Genomic DNA, 22542 nt, shown 5'->3' on the forward strand with positions numbered 1-22542 from the left:
TATCATTGTTATTTCTATCATATTTAAGTAAATTCTCATATTAATATTTCAAAGACTTATGTCTTATTTTATTAATTTGATTAAAGTTTTTTTATTAAGTTAATCTTTTGATGATATGAAAAAGTTATTAAAATTATCATTTTACTTTTACATACAGATAAAAACTAATGACACTATATATTTTTATCGAGCAAATTTAACAATAAATATAAAATGTGATCCCACGTTTATAAATAATTGATTTAAAAAATTTCTATTGTTTTTTTAATGCTGTGGTTGCTGACTAAACATACTGAAGTGACTGTTAGCCCTATATTTAATTCACGTAGTTGCTTACTAAACATAGTGACGTGATGGTTATCCTTACATTTGATGCCACGCTGTTATATTTATAATGATATTATCATTCCATTTTCCTTTTTATCATTCCATATATAGAATATTGCAAATCAAAGGAAAACAATTATATACGCCCCAAAGAAGTCAATGTCATAAGAAAATGGTTCCAGTGTCGGTATTTAGACCCCGATATAGTGATGAACGATTTTCCTGCAGAGTTTCTTACAAGTTTTTCACGCAAATTTCATACGAAATTCTCTTAGTAAAATTTATCAGGAAATTTCGAAAAATATCACAGAAATTTCCAATATAATGTGTTTTTTCAATTTATATGACAATATAATTGTTGGATTAAAAAATGAGGTACAAATTGGGGGACAAAGTATTTTCATCCTACTTTTTCAACCATGAAACCCATTAGAGAACCTTGCAACAACAATAGGATGATACAAACTTTCATGTCGTAAAGAGTAGCCATATTATACATGATCGCCACATGGAGATTAGGTAGACAGAGTCATGAGGTAGGTTTAATTCAACATGGGCCATTGTTTGTGTTCCACTTGTATAAGACAAGGACATTGGGATGTAAAATTGAAGGCGTGTGGGTTATGTTACTGTTAGGTAATCCATCATACACCATGTTTTATCCCCATTCATCTTGTCCCTTTTCCATCACCCATATCATCCTCCACGGTTTTCCGCAAAACTACATCCCCAAGAAGCCATAACATCATTTCACCCATTAAGCTTTGTTCCCTTGGAGGCACCCATAGAAGATTTTATTGAAGAAAGGATCGCCTTAGATCAAGCTAATTTGGTGGGTTCTTTGGGAATGATAAAAAACTTCTTCCATTTTTCCTTTCCCACTAGTGAAATATTTTTACGATGTCATTTGAAAAAATATGGATAGGTTAATTAGTCACAAACTTATAGGTACTCAAATAATACACACATGTCAATGTTACACTATTTTAATTTTTTCGAGTTTTATCATAAACATATTGTTTAACATCATCTTACTATTGACATACAAGAATCGCCACAAACATTTGTGACAGTTTTAACTGTTATCAACATGTTTCTCAATTGTAGTTCAACATCAACCATATATTTATTACTCATTGTCATTTTATTTATTATCACTTTTTATCTTATCATATCATTTATTGATTTCTCTTTCTTTTATTCATTTCTTACTGTGGACGTCTACCCTAATATTTTCCCGTCTACTTGACAATTTTTTTTGTGGAACATGAAATATGATCTTGATCACTTTGGGAAACGTGAGTACCATTCCATGTGTGCACACAGTGATGTCCAATTTTGTATTTGCATGCATGTTCTTTACTCAATTTTCTAGGCTTTCACGTTAAGAAGGTAGCATTTAGAATATTAAGTCATTGATATAGGATCTCGCGAGCAACAAGAATGTAAGAGAGCCGAGAACAACTCGTGTTATGTTGGGTCCATACATATGATCACTTGGGATGTTGCTAATGTCTGGTTTTCCATTACTAGAACATGACACCACTTTTTGGATCTTGCCCAATCCTACTTAGGCATACGAAGAGCAAAAGCCACGAGAATAAGACAAGGAAAGGTTTCGACCAAAAATAAAAGACAAACAAAAGTGAACTCAATTATTTTCCATCATATAGCATAGATGAGTGAAACAAATTAGGGGTGTCTTTACAAGTTAAAATATATAAAAGACCAAGTGATTAAGAATGAGTGGGTAAGAAGGATCCATGTTATTTTTTCACAACACTAAAGTTCACGCTTTAGTAACATTTAATTAATTTCCGTCAAATCAAAAAAATTAATTAAAATTTAAAATAATTGTAATTACTTTTCCTATGTGACATAATATGATTGGATGTCATGTCAATGTGTATCAAATTAAACTCTACTAATATATAACAAATGAATGGTAAGACTAATTTCTCATTCTCTTCTTTCAAAAAAATATCATTCTCATTTTTTTTTCTCATTCTCATCTTTCAAGCTAACCCATACACATACATTAAAAAAGAGACAGGACTTCCTTGTCAGGAAAAAAAAAAGCTTTGTGCTGAAAATATAAGTCACTAACCGGGCTTTTTGTAGGAGCCCTGTCCTATGGTTTAAAATAAAAGCAAAAGGAACTTCATAAGCCCCTTTTATAAGGGCCATAGGCCCTTCCTGTTATCCCCCAAAAAAAAGCATAAGGGGGTAGACAACAATTATATAAGGGGAGATATAAATTACAGAAGATGACTAAGGTTAGTTTTCTGAATCTAATTTCCAGAAGCTAAGTCAAATGTTTCCAGAAATTAAATTCCAAGTAGTTAATTGCAGAAAGTAATTTTTGAAAGCTCATTTTATTTAATCTATAAATTAATTTCTGGAAGTTGTCATCCAGCCTGAAATTTCAAGAGCTAGTGAAATTAGCAATTCGAGTGATGTTAAAAGTAACACTTTTTTTTTGGTCAAAGGTATTGAAAGTAACGCTCTTAGGTCAGAAAATCAACCTATCAAGCCCACCCCAAGAAAATGGCCCAATTAACTATCTGTACTGGTGAGATTTTAGCAACATGATTAAATTCAAATGCGCATCCAAGGTCAGAAATCTAAGAAACAGGCTGCATTTCAGACCATAAATGCATTGAGACCTGAAAACATTACAAGAAAACATTGATCAAAGAGATTTGTGTTTCGAACCTGCAATGTGTGCTGAGACATTGGCTGATCAATCCTTCAGGTTAGAACCATAAATATTGTATGTTCGCGGCTTCTGCTACACAAATGTTGAATCAGCATCTGTTCTGCACTGCTGCATATTACTAAAACATTGAATAACTGAATATTCTTCATTATTCACATAAATGGAATGAAAGTTGCAGTAAACAATCTATTATGTATTTGCATAAGCAGCAGAAGTACACTGTCCTGAGTAAATAAGCAGAAGGCAGTGCAATTGAATCATCATCACCCAAAGACAGATAAGATAAAAATGCAACAAGACCAAAGTTAGTATTATTAAAACAGTCATAAGCAGAAAAATGGATGTCAATCTACCCACTTCAGGAACTACAGCAATACAACACATGTTGGTGGAGTGTGAATGCCACAACATTTTCGATATGTTACTACTTACTAGTGTAAAAATGAGTGAAAATTTTCACCTCCAGTACTTATAAGTTAACAAATTAATTCTTAGGGAAGTGTGGAACGAACATAAAAATAAAGGTACAAAATTAGTTGGTAACTTCTATTAATTAGTATAATAGTATTGAAAACTCTTTCCCTTAAAAATTCTCTCACTTGTGATATCTCAGATTCTCTTCCTTGCCTTTGAATCATTTAGAGAAAGTATTCATTAGAGAGATAAACAGTGAAGGGTTGCAGTTGAAGTACAAGTGAAAATAGGATCAAACAAATACAAACCAAGTAACACAACAATTATATGCTCCACCTATAAAATTGATTACATGCATGTAGTAGTTAGAAAACTCTGTAATCTGCATTACACTGTTACTTAAATTTTTTAGTAAACATAAATGACATCTTTTAAAAACTAAAGCAAGCAAATAACTGGCCCTGAAAACTTCTCAGAATCTATATTGTACGTCCTTCAAGATTGCTACTTATGTTAATGCTTTTTCAGCCACGAATTTGGAAGTTCCACATCCCAATGAATTTGGAGTAATATATATTTTCAAAAGCAGAAAAGCATCATGAATAGCACATTGTGTTGGCAATAATGGCCAGAGATTCACTACTCCAAAAATTGATTTTGCTAGTCTACACTCCTCTGCTAAAAGATACTAACTGAATGGAGTGATTATCAAACGTTAACAAAGAGTACAAGCCATTGTGTTCTTTCTATCAAAATAAAACACAAATTTATGAATTGACAAGCTAGACATTTCTTGTTTGGAAGATCATATTCATCATCATATGATTTAGTATGAATAACTACATCATGAGTGCTATGCCACAATCAAGTAAATCAGCAATACAGGGATTCTTTTACCTGCTTGCAGTGCGAATAAAGACAGGTAACTGCTTTTAATTTTCTGGTTTTCAAAATAAGTCAATTCTAAGACATCCTAATGTTTCCAGGATTTCAATTTGCAAGCAGGTAAAAGGTGACCAGGCCCTACAGATTCAAGCATATATTCAACATGAATATGTTAAATTCAGGAAATATGAAAATGACCCTTTCAATTGGATACATAGGTATAACCTAAGGCTTGCCCCTTTGATCTAATGCCAACCTGCCAGGATCACAAACTGAAAGGGAGCCAAAACTACAGTATCACAGGCCTCTCCTACACGATCACTAGTTATGTTAAGCAATGGTTTGTGAACTAAGAACTTAAACATCCCAAAACTCCAATAATAAGAATCAAAATTCCTTTAAATTCTAAAAAGCATGATTAGTAATTTATAACTCCAAAGTCCAAACACATTCAGGAAATTACAAGGCATAAATCTGATTTAGAAAAGAATACATGCTCCATCACATGGCTTAGTAAAAAATTCTTGAGTGCTATCGCAATACTATCAAAACATCAAAAGGTCACTGGATTAGAGCAACCTTTGATTTCATCCATCAGACACCTTATAAATATAAGAAAGTTGCTCATAGCTTGCATATAATTAAACGACTGTCAAAGTTAGATTTCCCCATATTATCCTACAGAAGATGGGGGAAAACCCTAAAAGCAGTACAACATGCAATCATATAATATAATATAACATGGCAAAACAGCAAAGCCTGGGTGGATCAGATAATACATACATGTACACAGCCCTCTTCAGCAAACTACCCATCACGGGTCCTCGCAATTTCATCATAGAACCCAGTAATCACGCGTACATTGAAAAGTTTTATATCCAATACTCAAAAAGGATTTCCATTAGGTCCTAAATACAGGCAAAAACTTCAAAACAAAACAAAATAGCAGAAGCCAAGTGAAGGATCAGGATCAATGTGCTCAATGAAATAAAACCTAAAGAATAACCAAACAACCAGTCTTCACACCAACAATTCAGCAGGTACCTAAACACATCGACTGGAATCAAATCAATCACATTACCTTGAAATTATCATTGTTGCAATGGATAACATTCACTGTTACACATTTTTGCATTATCTGCCAACGATTTTACAGAGATTAAGTGAATGCCAGTTAAAATACACTCATTTCAGAATCAAATTCTTAGAATCATAGCAAGTTTTATATATGACATTCAAACCAAGAGTAAAACCAGAACAAAATTGGACCAAATATCAAATTCCCATATATATTCTGTTTCAATTCAACCAAAACACCCAACAATTTCAAAATATACAATCAGTAAACCCTAATTGTTCAAGAGCTGGTAAACTTCGTAACAGCCTTGGTACCCTCAGAGACAGCATGCTTAGCAAGCTCACCGGGAAGCACAAGGCGAACAGCAGTCTGAATCTCCCTCGAGGTGATGGTAGGCTTCTTGTTGTACCTCGCAAGTCTCGAAGACTCCTGAGCAAGCTTCTCAAAGATATCATTGATGAAGCTATTCATGATCCCCATAGCCTTGCTGGAGATTCCAATGTCAGGGTGAACCTGCTTCAGCACCTTGAAGATGTAGATCTTGTAGGTCTCGACGCTCTTCGACTTCTTCTTCTTCTTCTTGTCAACGGAGGCCGCGTCCTTCGTCGGGACCTTCTTCTCCGCCTTCGCCGGTGGTGCCTTCTCGGCGGCGGGCTTCTTCTCCGCTGGCTTCTTCTCGCCCTTGGCCATTGCGATGGGAACTAGGGTTTGGAATGCGAAGGTGATTGAGAAAACAGAGAGTGGTTTGTGATGGAGTGAAGGGTGTGGAGGGGTTTATATAGGATTGTTGGTGGAAGCTGATTGGTTGGGTTTTAGAGTCGCGGATCGATGACGTGGATGCTTCGTTTTGGAGGGAGATTTGAAATTTGCCGGTATAGGCATGGGATTTGGGCTCAATTTCATTTTGTTTGGAAGTAATCATCAAAGCAATGTGGGCTTGCTTTTAACACCATGAAAAATTCTACCCAAGAAGGTGAAATTACACCGTCGGGTCCGAGTGGGAAAATAAAATCCCTCGGAACCCGGCCTAACCCGAAGTGTTTTTTTTTATTTGGTCAGAACCTGAAGTATTTATACTATATGCTTATTTTTTGTTTGATTGAGGCCCAACATTCATGACCCAAGCAATAATAGATCACCCCAGTGAACAAAAAAACCAGATCTTAATTATAAAGCAAAAAAAAAAAAAACTACAAAGCATTATTATAATTACTAACCCTAATTCTAAAAACCCTAGCTTGATTCATTTCACCTTCTTCCTCAACCTGTGGTCGCGGCCACTGCCACCACTAAAACCTACTCTCATCCACCTTCTTCCCCGACCCCAAATAATCACCACAATTGGCCCTCACCTGAAACCCCCAAAAATCAAATCGAAGCCATTTCTCTCCTCACAATCTTCCATCATCGTTCCATGCTTGTTCATCTCTATCATCAATCGTTCCTTGCCGTTCCAGATTCAAGAGACCATCTTCATCGATCCAGATCTAGCCCCATTTGTGGTCCATTGTGCTCCCATGTGATTTGCGATGCATATTCAATTTCAGATTCAAGAGGCCAGCTTCTTCGAGCTACTGCCGCTCCTTTCTCAATCTGTCGCCTTAGCACCAGATCTCCATCGTCGACACCTCTGTTTTTTTTCCTGGTTAACCACCCGCCCGAACCGCCCGCTAACTCGTGCCACCCGAACCCAACGTAACCGATCATGACCACGGTCGGAATCGGTTCTGGAAAATGGAGATTTACACCCGCTCAAACCTGTCATTGTTCACTCGAACCGACGCACCCGATGCTCACTCCTACCCTCATGCTTTGAAAAATTATTTTCCAAACGCTTATATTTTGCTTTTGAAAATAATTTTTCAAAAGGGTATTTCTGGACTATGAAAAAAATCAAGTGGTTTGAAACGGTGTTAGGGACCAAGCTAGAAATCCCTTTGTATTAGGGTTTTAAGCTTAGTTGTCTCTCTTTGTATTCAAGTGAACATCTTTACTGCAATAGATTACTTTTTCTTTAATAGAGATGTGTAACTCTAAGATATGAGTCTAAATTAGAAAATCCATCTACATACATAAATCTCCAAAAGGGGCATGAACTCGCCAAGACTGTTGGTCGTGCTGCCTATGCGTGATCACCTTAAGCCTTAATTATTTGCAATTGATCACCCCCAACCTCCTGATGGAATCTTTTATTCGTTGAGGCCCAATGGAGATAACCATAATAATGGGTCACCCTAATTTGCAAGTAACTCGGGCTACCCTTTAGTGGGGTCACCCTTTTGACAGGTCCACAAGACACATTACCCGAAGCATGAAGGAATTGCGTGTCTTTTCTATGCACTCCCCATGTCTTCATCTCACCCACTTGGTCGTAAGCCCAACATGGATGGCCCTTAGATTGGATTGCCCCTAACTAGTTCACAAGTGTGCAAGACATATTGCCTAAAGCATGAAGGAATTGCGTGTCCTTTCTATGCACCTGTCGTGTCTTCATCTCTCTACGACTCGTGGCACTCTTCCCTAGAAACCTGACCATTCTGCCTTCCTTGTCACATCACTTGTCATATTTTGCTGGTCTTTCACCACACTTCTCGTCTTGTCAAACATCACTTCCTTTGACCTAGCTTAGTACCTATTGGTTCACATTTTTTTGAGTAAAAGCAATGATGTGGTGAGCCATTTTTAATGTAGGTTACCATTTTCAAAAGCAAAAAACATAACATATTCATCGATTGCTCGTTGGCGTGTTCTTCATGTCTTACTTTTGTGGCCACCTCGTTGTGGCGAGCCACGCGCCAAGGCTTAGCACACGTTGCGTCCCTTGGTTTTCGGTGGCCATGAAGGCTTAGCACGCATCGCGTCTCTTGGTTTAGTGACATTAATCGGATCCCGAGGCAATACAGAAGAAGATAAAGAAGAGCACATCAATAGGCCGAAACAAAAGTATTGTAGCCACAGTTGTACAAGTCTCTTATGCAACCCAAAATATAAAATTTATATTTTCAAATTCCTATTTTTGGTGTTTAAAGGATGTTGTCACCTGTTCGGGAAACAGTTTCATGTCTCTCCCAACAATTATTTTTTCAGAGAGTTGAATTTGTACTCTCATCCTCACTGAGTATAGTTTGCTTACCACTAGACTAACACCTTATCGATAGTTCCAAACTCTGTTGGAGTAATTTATCCTTTTAAAATTTTTATCATATAGAAATATATAATTTCAAATAAATACCATTTTATTATAATCTGTTACAATAATATTTATACACATTTTTTTAACAAAAAAATGGTAAAACGAATATGAAACACCTCCAGACTACTTGACAGAGCGTCAACAGCATGCTCGGGAGGCTAGTAGAGACGCATTACTGGTAGGAACGTCGGGGAATCTCCTACCAGAGAACATAGTTTTTTTTTATGAATGTAGAACGTGACTTTTTTTGGTGAATTGAGCCCCTAATTGTGTGTTGTTATTTCAACTTTTAAAACTTCATGATTTGGTTCTTTAGTTCATAGATAAAAGGTGTTACTTTTTAAGTTAAAGTTAAGCCCCATATATATATAATATATATATATATATTATTGATTTTTTTTTCAATCAACATTAAATAAACAAATTAACAAAAGTCTTCTGGAAAAAAAATGTCATAGTACAGTTTTTGGCCAATAATCACATTCTTTTTTAATTAACAAAATCATTGATGTCCTTTTGCATCCACTATAACCGGTTTGGCGGTTTCTTCATCCCACAAGGTAAGTCTCACATCAACTATCACACATTTGTTAGCTATAAGATTAACCCATGCGAGTTTCAAAATCACTCTAAACTTTTACCCTTCATTTCATCTAACCTTAATGTCACCTAATTTTTATCACTTGAGTTAACTCTCGAGGACAATGTCACAATTAGATGTATATTCCCGACAAATCTTTTTTTCATAGGCATTTTTCAATAATTGAATAAAATTAAACTTGATATTTAAGGAGTTCAGCTATTTTTAATTGTGTAGTGGAGTTTATTGATAAGTCTTAGATCTACTTTAAATATATTATAGAAAATATTGCATATAATTAACTTACATTATTAATGCCATTCCGATGAAGAAAAAAGTACATTATTAATGAAATATACAGTCGGTACGGCATGTTGATTGAACAAAGTCAACTCTACTGAGCATAAATCAAATCTCTTTCCAATTAAGAGATTCCATTTGGATATACATATTAACATATATAATACGTGAGACGTTGACGGATTAATAAACTATGCTTCCCACCACTCCTCCTCAATCCTTTGGAGCAGCATCATATGAATTTTCATGGTTTCCAGCTAGTGCACGTTACGTTTCACAAACAAACAATGAAACAAAGCATCACAAATTCACGATGACTTGGTGTGTGTGAAATGTAATTGAGACCAAATAGACTTTCATCATGTATACTAATATAACCTTCTTACAAGTTGCAAGTCAGAGTCAGGATGTTTAAATCATACACATTTCCGAACATAGTCTCATTCAGAATGATTTGCAAAAGTATATACATTAGTAAAATTCACTTGTTCTATGGTGCACTTTTGGCATCTCATTAGCATGATCATTTGATTAAGACTCCTTCTAATTTAAAATAGTACCAAAATTAGTTTTAGAATTTTTTGACGTGTTGAAATCAGATTATTTCATCAAAGTTCCATCTAATTACTAATAGCATACAAATATGAGGTGGCATTGACTAAACGTTAGTTGATATTAATGACTTAAATATTGTGACATGTCACTTATTCACTCATTTAAAAAAATATCACCCCTTTCAACTCTTTTAACAACCTTTTACTCAGGAACTCACTCTTTGAGATTGTTGTTGTAGGGTCGAATCACCATCCTCTCAAAAGTCATGCTTCATTCAATCATCGCCATGAGAGGAGTGAAGGGGGGACACAAAGCAAAGCACTCCTCCACGAAAAAAGAGGCAAATAAATAGCATGGGAATGAAGCTAAACATTGATGCAATCAAGGTGGAATGTGTGTCAGCAGATGAGGAGTATGCTAATGCGGTCTACTTTCGAAACCGAGGAGGTATAATGCCAATGGATGGCTTGGACTTTGGAGAGCCATCTTTTACACAAAGAAAATACCACATCTAGGTGTTTTAGACTTCGGTTGATGATGGGGCTGTTTGGTTTATTGTTGGGTTGTGGTTCTAAGTGCAGGGGCTTGGACATGGTGACAAAAGGGTTCACCAAAGTAAAAGGTTCTGCTCGCGGTGGTTGTGGGCTTAAACGACGATGATGGTAGATGGCGGGAGCCATGGATGTTAAAGAGGGTGCGACCTGAGTTTGTTATGGACGAAAACTCAATCACTCAAATTCATATTGTTTGAGGACCATAAACGAATTATCATAAAGTGGTTTCAGATACTCAACTAGTACTCTCACAAAACATGTTTTTTTTTTTACGGGACACAAAACATGCTTAACAGGTTGTCATCGATGAATCGTCACCATTGATTAAAATAAAAATATATCCAACGAATATGATAAGTTGTTGTCCCGGTGCACCACATGTGAGGTGCTTAATTGTAAAATTCACCTTCCGCTCCGCTTCATTATGTTACGTCAATCCAAACATAGCTTCATGGAGTCGTGGAGACACCAAGTGACACACACTAGCTCACAAGAAACGCACACAGATTGACACATCACGCACCGCAGAGGAAGAAATAACAAAAGAGAGAGAGAGAGAGAGAGAGTGAGTGTAATTCCAAAACCCAAACAAAACAAACGTGACGTTGTTGGATATGTAGTAGCAGCAGCAGAAGAAACAAACTGCAGCACCCACCCACCCTTCTTCCTCTTCTCTCATCTCCGCCTCCACACACCACACCCTCACCCTCACCCTCACCCTCACCTCACTCTCTCTCTCCTCTCCGCTCCTCCCTCCACTCTCTCTCTCTCTAAAACCGTTTCTTCTCCTCTCTCTCCTCACGCCATTGTCACCTCTCTCTCTATCTCGGAATTCACCGGAGAAAGAGTTTGTTGCCTTCGCTGTTGCTGTTGTTGCTGAAGAAGAAGAAGAAGAACCATGGAGTCGACGGAATCTTCCTACGTATCTTCACCGGAGGGACCGAGGAAACACCCTGCTTCACCTCCTCCAGATCCCTCTTCTCCAGGTAACCAACCTACCGGATCTGATCTATCTGATCTGCTTTCTCTCTGCTCTTCACTGTATAATGTAGGACGGTCACTCATTTCTCGTCGTCATCGTCGTTGTTGTTGTTGTTGTTGTTGCTGTTATTGTGCACGGTCAACGTCTTCATTCCTAACCCTAATTGTTCCTATCACACGTTCAATGCTGTTTCTGAATTAGATTTCGATTTTATTTTGTCATGCGAGGATGTGATTTTGCTTTTTTCTGTTTTGGTAATTGAATGATTAGCCTTACGATTTTGGAGTCAAGTTATCTGTTTCTGATTTAGAATTTTCTTCAATTGTTGATTTCTTAGATGCACTGCGACGCTGAAGGAAAATGTTAAACCAAACCGAAAACCTAGAAGGAAAATTAGGCACTCATGGATTTACTCCATGTGAAGGAAAATATACATTTTCTTTTCATTTCTTAGAAGCAAATGGATTTTTAGAGAATATTTTGAGAAATGTTGGAGTTGATTCAGTTTCCGATGAACTCAGGTCGTATTCTACTCATAGTAGTCAATCGCGGATCGCGGCCTGTCGCGGATGAACCCCAAAAATGAAATCCCATACAAGGGAAGGCCGCTATTGGCCGCCGGGATCCCGTCGCGGCAGGGGTCCGCTACGCTACGTGACGGCGCTATCGTGCGCTATGGATAACTATGATTCTGCTACGCCCTATTACCAATTAGAATGTGTGGGCTTTATCATACAACTGGAATTTCGCTTTGACTGTTGCATTTGAATTGATAAGTTTCTAAGATTCAGTTCCGCAGCCTTGTAGAATTGGGGGTGGAAAATTCAGGGTGAGTTTGTCTTTGGTTTTTCAAGCTAAAGCAGTTTTGGTTTAAACCTAGGAACACTGGTTTCCGAGGTTATTGTTCATGTATGATGGAGTGAAAACTTGCTTTCTTTCTCTTATTTTTATGTTTTCCATAAAAGAAATGCCATGTGTGCTTATTTTTATGCGTTTATTATAATAGTTGGAACTATCATTTCTTTTCGTAGTGGTGGTTCAAAGGATGCATAGTTGGTTTCGTAAGGTGAGGAAAATTGTTCTTTGAATATAAAATCTGGAAAAGAATTATGTTATAGAATGGCTGTGAAATTGCAAAATTCAAATGGTTACTAAGTACTAACCTTTTATGGACTTTTCATTTGTTTTGTTTGATGTGTACAAAAAAGTATGTTATTCCTGGAAAAATGTAATGATAAGAGTGCTTATGTAAAATTACGAAGTTCAAATTGTTGCTACCTCTTATTTTACTTCAAATATACCAGTATTACGGGGGCTTCTTGTAAGCTTTGTTATGTTATTGATTTCTGTTCTGACATTTTGACATTTGATGATTTGATCCCACGTGATTGAAACTTTAGTGCTACCGCGTCTTGTGTTTTATTTTTATCTTCTAGTATCTGTATATTAATTTTCCCCCAATTGCATTAGTTATACTTTGATTTGTATATACATAAAGTGTTAATGGATTCTTTTGTTATTATTTTTACATAATGTTTACTTCTTTCAGAATTCGTGGAAAAGCCCACATATGTTCGGTTTCTCGTATCAAACTCTGCAGCGGGTTCTGTTATTGGAAAGGGTGGTTCAACTATTACTGATTTTCAGTCACAGTCTGGAGCACGAATTCAGTTGTCACGCAATCATGAATTCTTTCCTGGAACTACTGATAGGATTATCATGGTATCTGGTTCAATTAACGAAATACTAAGAGCTGTGGAGCTTATTCTTTCTAAGTTGCTCAGTGAGGTAATCTCCATGATCTTGATTTAATCAGTTATTGGAAGAAAATGCATGCTTCTAAGGTTGATTTGCCTTCTGTAATCAGCTTCAGAGTGAGGATGAGAATGATGCTGAGCCAAAAACAAAAGCGAGGCTTATTGTTCCTAACGGTTCTTGTGGTGGAATAATTGGCAAGGGAGGTGCTACTATTAGGTACTATTCCTTTGCTCTGTCATTACTGTAGGGCCTACTTGTTTGCCATGTTTATAAAACATGTACTGGTCAGAGTGGTTTTTAATACTCATGCCTTTTAATTTCTGTTATGATAATATGTCTTGATTTCAAGAGGTTATTTCTTGTATCAATGGGTGCTGGTTCTTTGGTGTTAGAACTATTGTTTCTCTTTGCTGTCCCTCCAGCTAAAAAAGAGTGTTATTGTTAGGTCAACTATTATTTTTCATTGCAGAATTCTTTCTATATGCTCTTACATTATTTGGAGATAGGGATAAAAAACTTGGCTTATGCATTCTTTGCTTTTGATCAGGTCATTCATTGAAGAATCTCAGGCTAGCATTAAGATATCTCCTCAAGATAACAATTACTATGGACAGAATGATAGGCTAGTGACACTGACAGGAACTCTTGATGAGCAGATGCGTGCAATTGATCTAATTGTTTCCAAGTTAGCTGAGGATCCTCACTATTCACAGTCCATGAATTCTCCATTTTCATATCCTGGTTAGTGCCATTTTCATATCCTCATAATTGTTTCCAAGTTAGCTGAGGATCCTCACTATTCATAGTCTATTATTTCTCTTTGCTGTCTCTTATCCATTCTCCCTTTTCATATCCTGGAAACATCATGATTCTTTTTGAAATCTGCAATTGAGAATGTTAGTTTTGGGTGGAGAGAAATAGTTCCCCATAGGAGCTGTGCTCTGGGCAGTAGAAACCTTTTCTACCGAGTAGTTTCCTTATTCACAAATAATACACACAGCATTATCCATTTCTTTTCTGCCAATTCCATACATGCCATTTACTGTTGGGTTTAGTTTGTATCACAATCACAATCTAAGTGCTTAACCTATTGGGTAGAGGCCTAAAACTAATTTACTTTTCTAAGAGTAACATATTTGAAATAGAGCAACAATGTACAACCATGGTTGTCTCTAATTCTCTAACAATACAAATACAACAGTAGATAGCATACTTCTAACAAGCTCATTTTTTGAGATATTCTTTACTTTTATTTTAAATACAACAGAAGTGACAGTAATCCAGATACAATATGCTTTGTCCTGTAAAAGTAGCATGTTTCATGATGAATCATTATTGGTGAGTTTCATGCTATAAGTATAACTTTTTGTTAACGTACCTTTTAGGTGTTTACATGTCGCCAGGTTATCCTGGTGTTCCATATACATATGTGGTTCCACCTGTTGCACCACCGGCATACAATGCAATGAATTACAGATCTAATGGCGCTGGAGGAAAGTTTCAGAACAGCAAGGTTCTTCTCATTCCATTAATTTATCTTGTTAATCATTTCTAATTTGCAAGTTTCCAAGATCTCAGACACACTCATAATAAAAGGAAGATAATAAATTTCCATATCTTCTAATTTGCATGATAGATACCAGTTCCTTTGTTACTCGTGAAATTCCAGTTCCTATCTTCATACTCAATGGGATCATGCATAATTTTTCCTAATTCGTACACTAAGTTGAATGAATAGATGTACAAGAAAAGATAAAATTAGCAATGAATATATATGGGAGGAGGTTAGAGTTACACCTATTATCGAGTATATGATGGAAAGTCATCTAAGGTGGTTTGGTCATTTGAATTGAAGACTAATGGAGGCTTAAGTGGAAAAAGTGGATCAGATCCAAGATAGTTCAATTAAAGGGTTAGTGGAAGACCTGAGAACACTTTAAGTGGAGTTAATGAAGACCTTGTTCTAAATGGTTTTACTGAAAACATGGTTATGAGAAAGTCTTTTGATAAAACAGATTCCACTGATGTCTGTCTATGACTATAATTCATATAGTTGACTTCCCCTAGTGTGTGAATACTTATTCAAATGGGCACTCATTGTTCAAATGGATTAAGATTTGAGACAACCTTGCAGAATAGGAACCATAGTCCTCAACCTTGTGTATCTTCTACTATGAATATTTTTTTGAAAGGAGTCTACTATGGATATTAACATTGTAAAGGAATGAAATTCACTTATGACATATGCATCTTTAGCGTGAAGTAATGCATAGCCTTGAGATCTAGTTTATCAGCTTGTAATGCAGTTTTATGGGAATAGTGTTTGAATACTATGATTTTTGGTGATTCTGTAGACATGCACTCATTTCTAATCAAATAGGGAGTAAAAAGCTGTACCCTAGTCATTGCTACTTCATGAATATATCTTTGTGACTGTAGTTGCAGACTAAGAGCAGGTTGTTTTATGTCATTGCATTTTTTTTTGTAATGTGAAAGAAATCTTGTAACATATGAATGGTTCTAAACAATAAAATGTGGCATTTGAAATAAACTGCTTTTCCTGTGTTTGCTTACGGAACTTCAGCGGGTGATTTATTTTGACTGTAGCTAACTAACCAAATAGGCTGCTGTTTGCATTTTAGGTGAACAATGCTTGGTTATCACCCCTGTTTGCTGACATGAGTGGGTGCTAACTTTTTTATTACTGGAAGGAAATAAGCTTAGATATGATGGTTTAGGATTTCTACTATCAAACATCAATCTTTGCATATTCATACAATGTTATAAAAAAAATTTACAATAATTTATTCACTGACTATGCAATAACGCAAACTTATGGTAAAGAGCTGAGTTAAAAAAAAAAAAATTGGTGTAACCATGGTGTGATATTAAATGTTTGTACTTTGAATCTAGCTTCAGATGGTTTAAAGGCTAACTTTGTCCATATTTAGGATGAATTGTCAGTCCAATTCGTTGAATAGGTTAGTCCAACATTTCAAATCATGATGAGTACCTGTTTGGTTTGCTTGGGGTTATGTTGGGGAGGTGGTGTAAGATTTTACAAATATATGGAAATGTTAATATACGTGAGTCTTGAAATTGGAAACATGATAACTAGAGTGTGATTCTTTTTTGGCTTAAATGCACTTTTGGACCCCCAAGTTTATATTTTTTGCGATTGTTGACCCTGATCTTATTTTTCTACGAATGGAGACCCTAATCTTTCAAAATGTTGCACCGTTTACCCTTCCGTCCAAATCCGTCAAAAACTTGACGGAACCCACTTACCTGGCCTTCCGACGGAAGGGTAAACGATGCAACGTTTTGAAAGATTAGGGTCTCCATTCAAACTAAAAATAAGATCAGGGTCAACAATCGCAAAAAATGTAAACTTGAGGGTCCAAAAGTGCATTTAAGCCATTTTTTTTAAATCCCCCTTTTATCCACGTGGAAGGCCATATCAGCGTGTTCCGTCAAGTTTTTGACGGATTTGGACGGAAGGGTAAACGGTGCAGCGTTTTGAAAGAATAGGGTTCCCATTCGTAGAAAAAAAAGATAAGGGTTGACAATTGCAAAAAGTTAAAACATCAGGGTCCAAAAGTGCATTTAAGCCTTCTTTTTTTTGTTGAATGAGAAAAATACTTGAGTTTCAAATTTAGGGATCTGTCATTATATTTGGCTCACTTTCCTTGCATACAATTCTTTTTCTCAATCATGCCAAATTCAACATGCTATCATGAGATGCCAATTATTAATGGTGATTGCCTGATTGGTGAATTCAGTGAATGCGAAAAAACTACTCATCTTCTCTGTTTAAATCCTTGCATCCTTATGTAATTGTAATATTGCTCTATAAGAAGTATTCTTGTGTTGTTTTCCAGGAGGAGCGGAGTAACTCACTGACCATTGGCGTTGCAGATGACCATGTAGGGTTGGTTGTTGGTCGTGGTGGAAAGAATATAATGGATATTAGTCAGGTTTGCTGTTGCCTAACAGTATTACATGGTATAATGTGAATACTTATTCAACAAACTAACTCGATTAACCTTTGCCTTTTCAGATTAGTGGGGCAAAGATAAAGATATCAGATAGAGGCGATTACATATCTGGAACAACTGATAGGTAGGAATTTTAGCTCGAGATTTTGCGTCTTCACATAATTTCTCTTACCTTTAGTGTTTTACAAGTGTTGTATTTCCTCATTATACAGGAAAGTTACCATAACAGGATCGCAGAGAGCAATTCGTACAGCTGAATCCATGATTGTGCAGAAGGTTGCTTATGCTACTGAGAGAGTGGTCGAGTAGTTTGCAGGTTGACTTGTCTACTGTTCAATGCTTGATGAACCTGTTTGCTAATTGCTTATACATTTGCTGAATTTTTTGGGATTTGTCTACGTAAATTTATATTCATATGGTAAACTTTTGGAGATTTTCATTGTAGTGGGAGAGGTTTTTTTTCTTTTTTCTTTGAATTGAGAACGGTCTTATAGATTTCTTCACGAACCCCTTGGAAAGACAAAAGCGATTGGAAATGGCATTTGTGCTTTTCCAAGTGTAGTATTCTAGAACTTAAATTCTTTTGTTGTAAGTCAACAGTTGCTAATATCATATACACCACGGTCCTTGCTATCTTTGTGTTTAGTATAACTGCTCCTCTAACAACGTCATTTTTTTCGGTGCGTCTCAACAGCACGTGTATATGTTATTTTATGTTTGCCATCGTCGGTGATTGATTACATTATCAATATTGTGCGTGAGTCCTCGCTTTTCAATGTCAAGATATATATGTGTTTAGTATGTTTGATATGACTGTGATAAGGATTTGTCAAACATTCCCTTTCAAAGCCATCATAGTTAACATTGAAATGCTTTTCACATCAAGTGTTGTACGAAGTTTGTACCATTTAGTCAGATGTGTTTAATTTTGATGTATAGTACCTTGAATTTACAACCTTTTATGTTAGTACAATTTGATTAAGAGAAGTAATTTTCTCAATGTTTTCTTATTTTAATTCAGTTAAATCTTTTAAACAAATAAACAATGTAGCAACACGGTTTACATTTTTCTGCAGAAGACTAAATAAAAGGAAAAAGACAATAATTGAATATGCAAGCATATGCAATTTGTAAATATTCTTTGCATCATTCCATGTCCTGATCAATTGAACACCAGTGTTATACGTTGACTTCAAGAAAAATAAGACAAGAATTTTCTTCAAAAAGAGGAAGAAGTGTTATATAGGGAAAAACAATGATTATCATACACCAATGTTCTTTTTGACAGAAAGATGGAACTTTCATTAATGAGAACTACTCAAATCAGAGGAAAGTATTCCCACCAAACCAGTAGGGTACTCCTCCAAACCAATGTTCTTTTATATATTAATTAATGTGAAGCTTGATAACAATATCACATGCAATGATTATCATTATATCATACACTGTAACACCTATATAGTAACCACAATACTAACTATAAAACCACCATATATGCAGGAAGGATCACACTGCTTTATTTTGAATACATCATATATCGATCGAAATAAGATTGAATATTAAAATAATAAACAACTCTTCATACGTTTAAGGGAACTCAATGATTTCCTCCCCATCCAGACCCGGATCCTGAACCATAGCCAGACCCACTGCCATAACCAGACCCTCCATTACCACCACCACCGCCACCTCCACCACCACCTCCTCCACCGCCGCCACCACCACCACCAATTCCTCCTCCTTCACCATAGCCACCTCCTTCACCATAGCCAGAACCAGAACCATAGCCGGAACCCCCAGAACCTCCACCACCTCCTCCACCTCTGCCACCCCCACCACCTCCACCTCCTCCTTTCCCACCACCAGACCCGTATCCTGACCCAGAGCCATACCCTGACCCAGAGCCATACCCTGAACCACCATTCCCACCACCACCTCCTCCACCACCTCCTCTACCACCACCACCTCCACCTCCTATGGCTCCACCACCATACCCTTCACCCCCACCAGACCCTGAACCATACCCATAACCACGTCCACCAAGACCACCGCCGCCACCACCACCACCTCCTTCACCACCACCACCTCCACCACCTCTTCCACCAAGTAACTTATCTGGCACCCTAACAGCAAAGGCAATGTCCACAATGAGGAAAACAATGAAAACAGCTCCTATAACCTTGGAGCTGGCCATCTTACACCGCCACAAATTCAATACGTGATGATAATAACAGAAGTTCTGAAAATGAGAATGTGATGATATGAGTATGATTTCTGTATAAGAAAACACACACTAACAATGGCAAACAATAGCAAGAAAATGTATTGGAGTACTGCTTCTTGTTCTGGGATGCAAAAAAAGTGAGGGGTAAGGGACCCTATTTATACACGTTGTAAAGCTTGTTCTAGTAGGTTCCTTTTGATACACCTATTTTACAAGGAACTAGATTATATCATATCATGATAATTTTGGAGGAACGTGTTTGGGGGGATTTTGTTAGTGGTGGAGACCAGGGTAGTGTTAGTGGAATCTCTTACCTTTAGTCCTTTTCAGCTTTTGCAATTCCTTTGATCATAAACACTTTCTTACCAAACATCCATTTTAATTAGACTATTGTATCTATTACCTACAACAGTGGTTAATTTTCTCGTTGCAGGTGCTCTCATTACATTAAGTAGACCGACAATGAAATGTGCTTCATTAAGTTATATGGTAAGCATCGAATTCCCAACTTTTTAGTTAAGAGACGAGGTGAATAACTACAAATACCAAAACTAACGTTTCATCCACTTTTGACTTAAACTTTCATTTTTTAAAATTATCTGAAAAATGGTATACAGAGCCAATCATCTGCGTCCCCATTTTGTCAATTTGTTCACATATGAAGACGACCATGTGTAATGATTAATGTATGAGCATGTACATAGTAATAAATATGCTAGCCACACAGTTTTTAAATAGACATACTTGAACACATTGAGTATGATTTATTTATTTTTTGAAAAGTCAATATATATCTTAAGAGATGAAAAATGTCTTGAGCTTTAAAATAAAAAACCAATTATTATGTGTTTAAAAAGTGTGTTAGTAGCACTCCTTACATAGTACTATATTGTAACATATTACCTAAAAAAATTGTCAATGTTAAAACAATATGACCCAAAGACACAATTTTTCTTATATCTGAAAAAATGTAGTGAGTTAACTTAAAAAAAAAAAATCAATTGCAATGAGTAGGTTCGAGTATGTCATTTAAAGAAAACAGTAGCATTTCACATGATGATCCAAATTGCATAGAAAATCAATGGAAAACAATGGAAGTTCAAGTCTTTAATTAAGTCCCTTATAGGCCTCTAGATCTGCATGCCTGATCAAATAAGCCTACTTTAATTTGGCCACAACATTTTAAAAAAATTGAACAAAAAGTTTATGCACCACAAACACACCCACACCCAACAACCCAAGAACGAAATATTCCTCACCTCCACAAACCCACAATCTTTCAGTGGGTGATTTTTTCTTCTTTCTTATAGAGTGACAAATGGCACTATAAAACATATATAGCTTCACTTACTTCCTGTATCGCACTATGTCCTCAATCATTATTCATTATAGAATTTGAACTCATATCAATGACCTCATATAAATGGGATCAGTTCTGGACCATTGTCACTTTCCTATATATAATTAGTTAATTATAGAGTAAAATACACTCACCCCCCTCAAGATTTGCAAGAATGACACTCCACCCCATTCTTTTTAAAAATCTACACTCCACCCCATTTTTTATAAAGATAAATTTTAGTGACGAAAACAAATTCGTCACTACTAAAAACTAATTACTAATTAGTAAAAATTTAAATAAATTTAATGCATATACACTATCATACATTAATTTATGAAAATAATTTTACTGAATTAAATTTAAAAAAACCATCCACTCTGTCTGTTAAGTCCACGTCCCATCTATTTCCAAATCATATTTCTCACCACAAACGGCCACCACCAAGCCTTTACTCCCTTTAACACGGCTCCACTGTCCCACAATGTGAAACCCCATGGTACCTTCATGCCTCAAAGTTTTGTTGCGACCTGAACCCCAGAACGTGAATCGCACATCCCTAAAGCCACTTGTTCAACTACTTCTTGTGAATTTCACCCCTTTAAGTTGTGAGCGAACGCTCTGTTGGTCTTAGATATTGTTGGATTTTGTTAAAAACGATGCTCCACCACCTCGTTGGGCTCTAATAACCTCAGATCCACTTCATATTTTCATAATTTTGTTTCTCTATTTTCTTCACCCATTTATGTTGCTTTTTTGGCCTACAACCCAATTTTGAAAATTGGAGGTATAAAGAGATTATTTTGATTAAAATTGAATTATTACCAAATATGAAAACACAAGCATGTTTCACTATGTTCGAGATATGGTTTGTAAATCGGGCAGGTGTGCTATTGAATAATTTGCATTATGAATTTACGGAGGAAAAACGCGATTGAGAGAATGAGGAGGATTGTGATGTTTTCATTTTTAAATTTATTGGATTATATTGATTTTTTTTTGAAATTATTGATTAACAATTTAAATAATAACTAATTATTAATGAAAAATATTTTTCGTCACTAAATTTGCCTCTATATAAAATGGGGTGGGATGTAGATTTTAGATAAGAATGGGGTGGAGTGTAATTCTAACAAACCTTAAGAGGGGTGAGTGTACTTTACTCTTAATTATATATTCTCTCTATATATTATATACATATGGTTTAATTTGAGATAAACGTGAATGTCTAATACGTTCTTAACACTAATAAGTAATAATTAACTAATACTATATATCTTGCTTATTGTGGTCATGTCTATCAACTAGAAGATCCATTCAATTGGCAAACTAAACAAAAAATAATGATTAAACTTAAGAAGCATGCACCACTTAATTTTGCTTGGTATTTGTAGGTGTCTATGCTAAAGTGGGGGGAAGAAACCATTAAATGCGGTGCCTAATGCTTAGTGGTACGCGTACACCTGTCTATCTCTCACTGAAGAATGTGAGTGTGATCTTAAATTTGGATTAGAATTCATACACATAAGTTTTGAACTAAATTAACCTTAGTTTTTTGCCTTAAATCATGCTTTATGGGTACTTCAAATCTTAATTTTATCATTTAGCTGACTGGAGTCTGATTGATTCACCTCAT

General features: G+C 36.0%; 3 protein-coding genes across 4 annotated transcripts; 1 reads left to right on the forward strand and 2 right to left on the reverse strand.

Annotated features, from left to right (window-relative positions):
* Positions 1-5608: 5608 nt before the first annotated feature.
* On the reverse strand, positions 5609-6167 carry LOC130717995 (histone H2B.3-like). Its single transcript, XM_057568425.1, has one exon. It carries the CDS (start codon positions 6111-6113, stop codon positions 5703-5705), a length of 411 nt encoding a protein of 136 aa, XP_057424408.1. The 5' UTR covers positions 6114-6167; the 3' UTR covers positions 5609-5702.
* Positions 6168-11113: 4946 nt separating this feature from the next.
* LOC130716858 (protein BTR1) lies at positions 11114-17976 on the forward strand. 2 transcript variants are annotated; one of them, XM_057566877.1, is made up of 8 exons: positions 11114-11591; positions 13137-13375; positions 13455-13561; positions 13893-14086; positions 14731-14858; positions 17227-17322; positions 17406-17467; positions 17556-17976. In XM_057566877.1, exons 1-8 carry the CDS (start codon positions 11504-11506, stop codon positions 17650-17652), a joined length of 1011 nt encoding a protein of 336 aa, XP_057422860.1. In that variant the 5' UTR covers positions 11114-11503; the 3' UTR covers positions 17653-17976. The 2 variants fall into 2 exon arrangements, with proteins under 2 accessions (XP_057422860.1, XP_057422862.1); XM_057566879.1 differs by having other exon boundaries at positions 14749-14858.
* Positions 17977-18642: 666 nt separating this feature from the next.
* On the reverse strand, positions 18643-19714 carry LOC130716859 (putative glycine-rich cell wall structural protein 1). Its single transcript, XM_057566880.1, has one exon. The coding sequence runs from the start codon at positions 19535-19537 to the stop codon at positions 18941-18943; it is 597 nt and encodes a 198-aa protein (XP_057422863.1). The 5' UTR covers positions 19538-19714; the 3' UTR covers positions 18643-18940.
* Positions 19715-22542: the final 2828 nt, after the last annotated feature.

The sequence above is a fragment of the Lotus japonicus genome, chromosome 5 (assembly GCF_012489685.1).
Source record: "Lotus japonicus ecotype B-129 chromosome 5, LjGifu_v1.2".
Taxonomy (NCBI): domain Eukaryota; kingdom Viridiplantae; phylum Streptophyta; class Magnoliopsida; order Fabales; family Fabaceae; genus Lotus; species Lotus japonicus.

Bases quoted from the DNA above. Each gene is read 5' to 3' on its own strand.
- LOC130717995 (XM_057568425.1), bottom strand. From the start codon at position 6,113: ATGGCCAAGGGCGAGAAGAAGCCAGCGGAGAAGAAGCCCGCCGCCGAG.
- LOC130716859 (XM_057566880.1), bottom strand. From the start codon at position 19,537: ATGGCCAGCTCCAAGGTTATAGGAGCTGTTTTCATTGTTTTCCTCATT.
- LOC130716858 (XM_057566877.1), top strand. From the start codon at position 11,504: ATGGAGTCGACGGAATCTTCCTACGTATCTTCACCGGAGGGACCGAGG. The intron at 11,592-13,136 runs GTAACCAACCTA...TACTTCTTTCAG, and splicing joins TCCAGATCCCTCTTCTCCAG to AATTCGTGGAAAAGCCCACA. The intron at 14,859-17,226 runs GTTCTTCTCATT...GTTGTTTTCCAG, and splicing joins GAAAGTTTCAGAACAGCAAG to GAGGAGCGGAGTAACTCACT.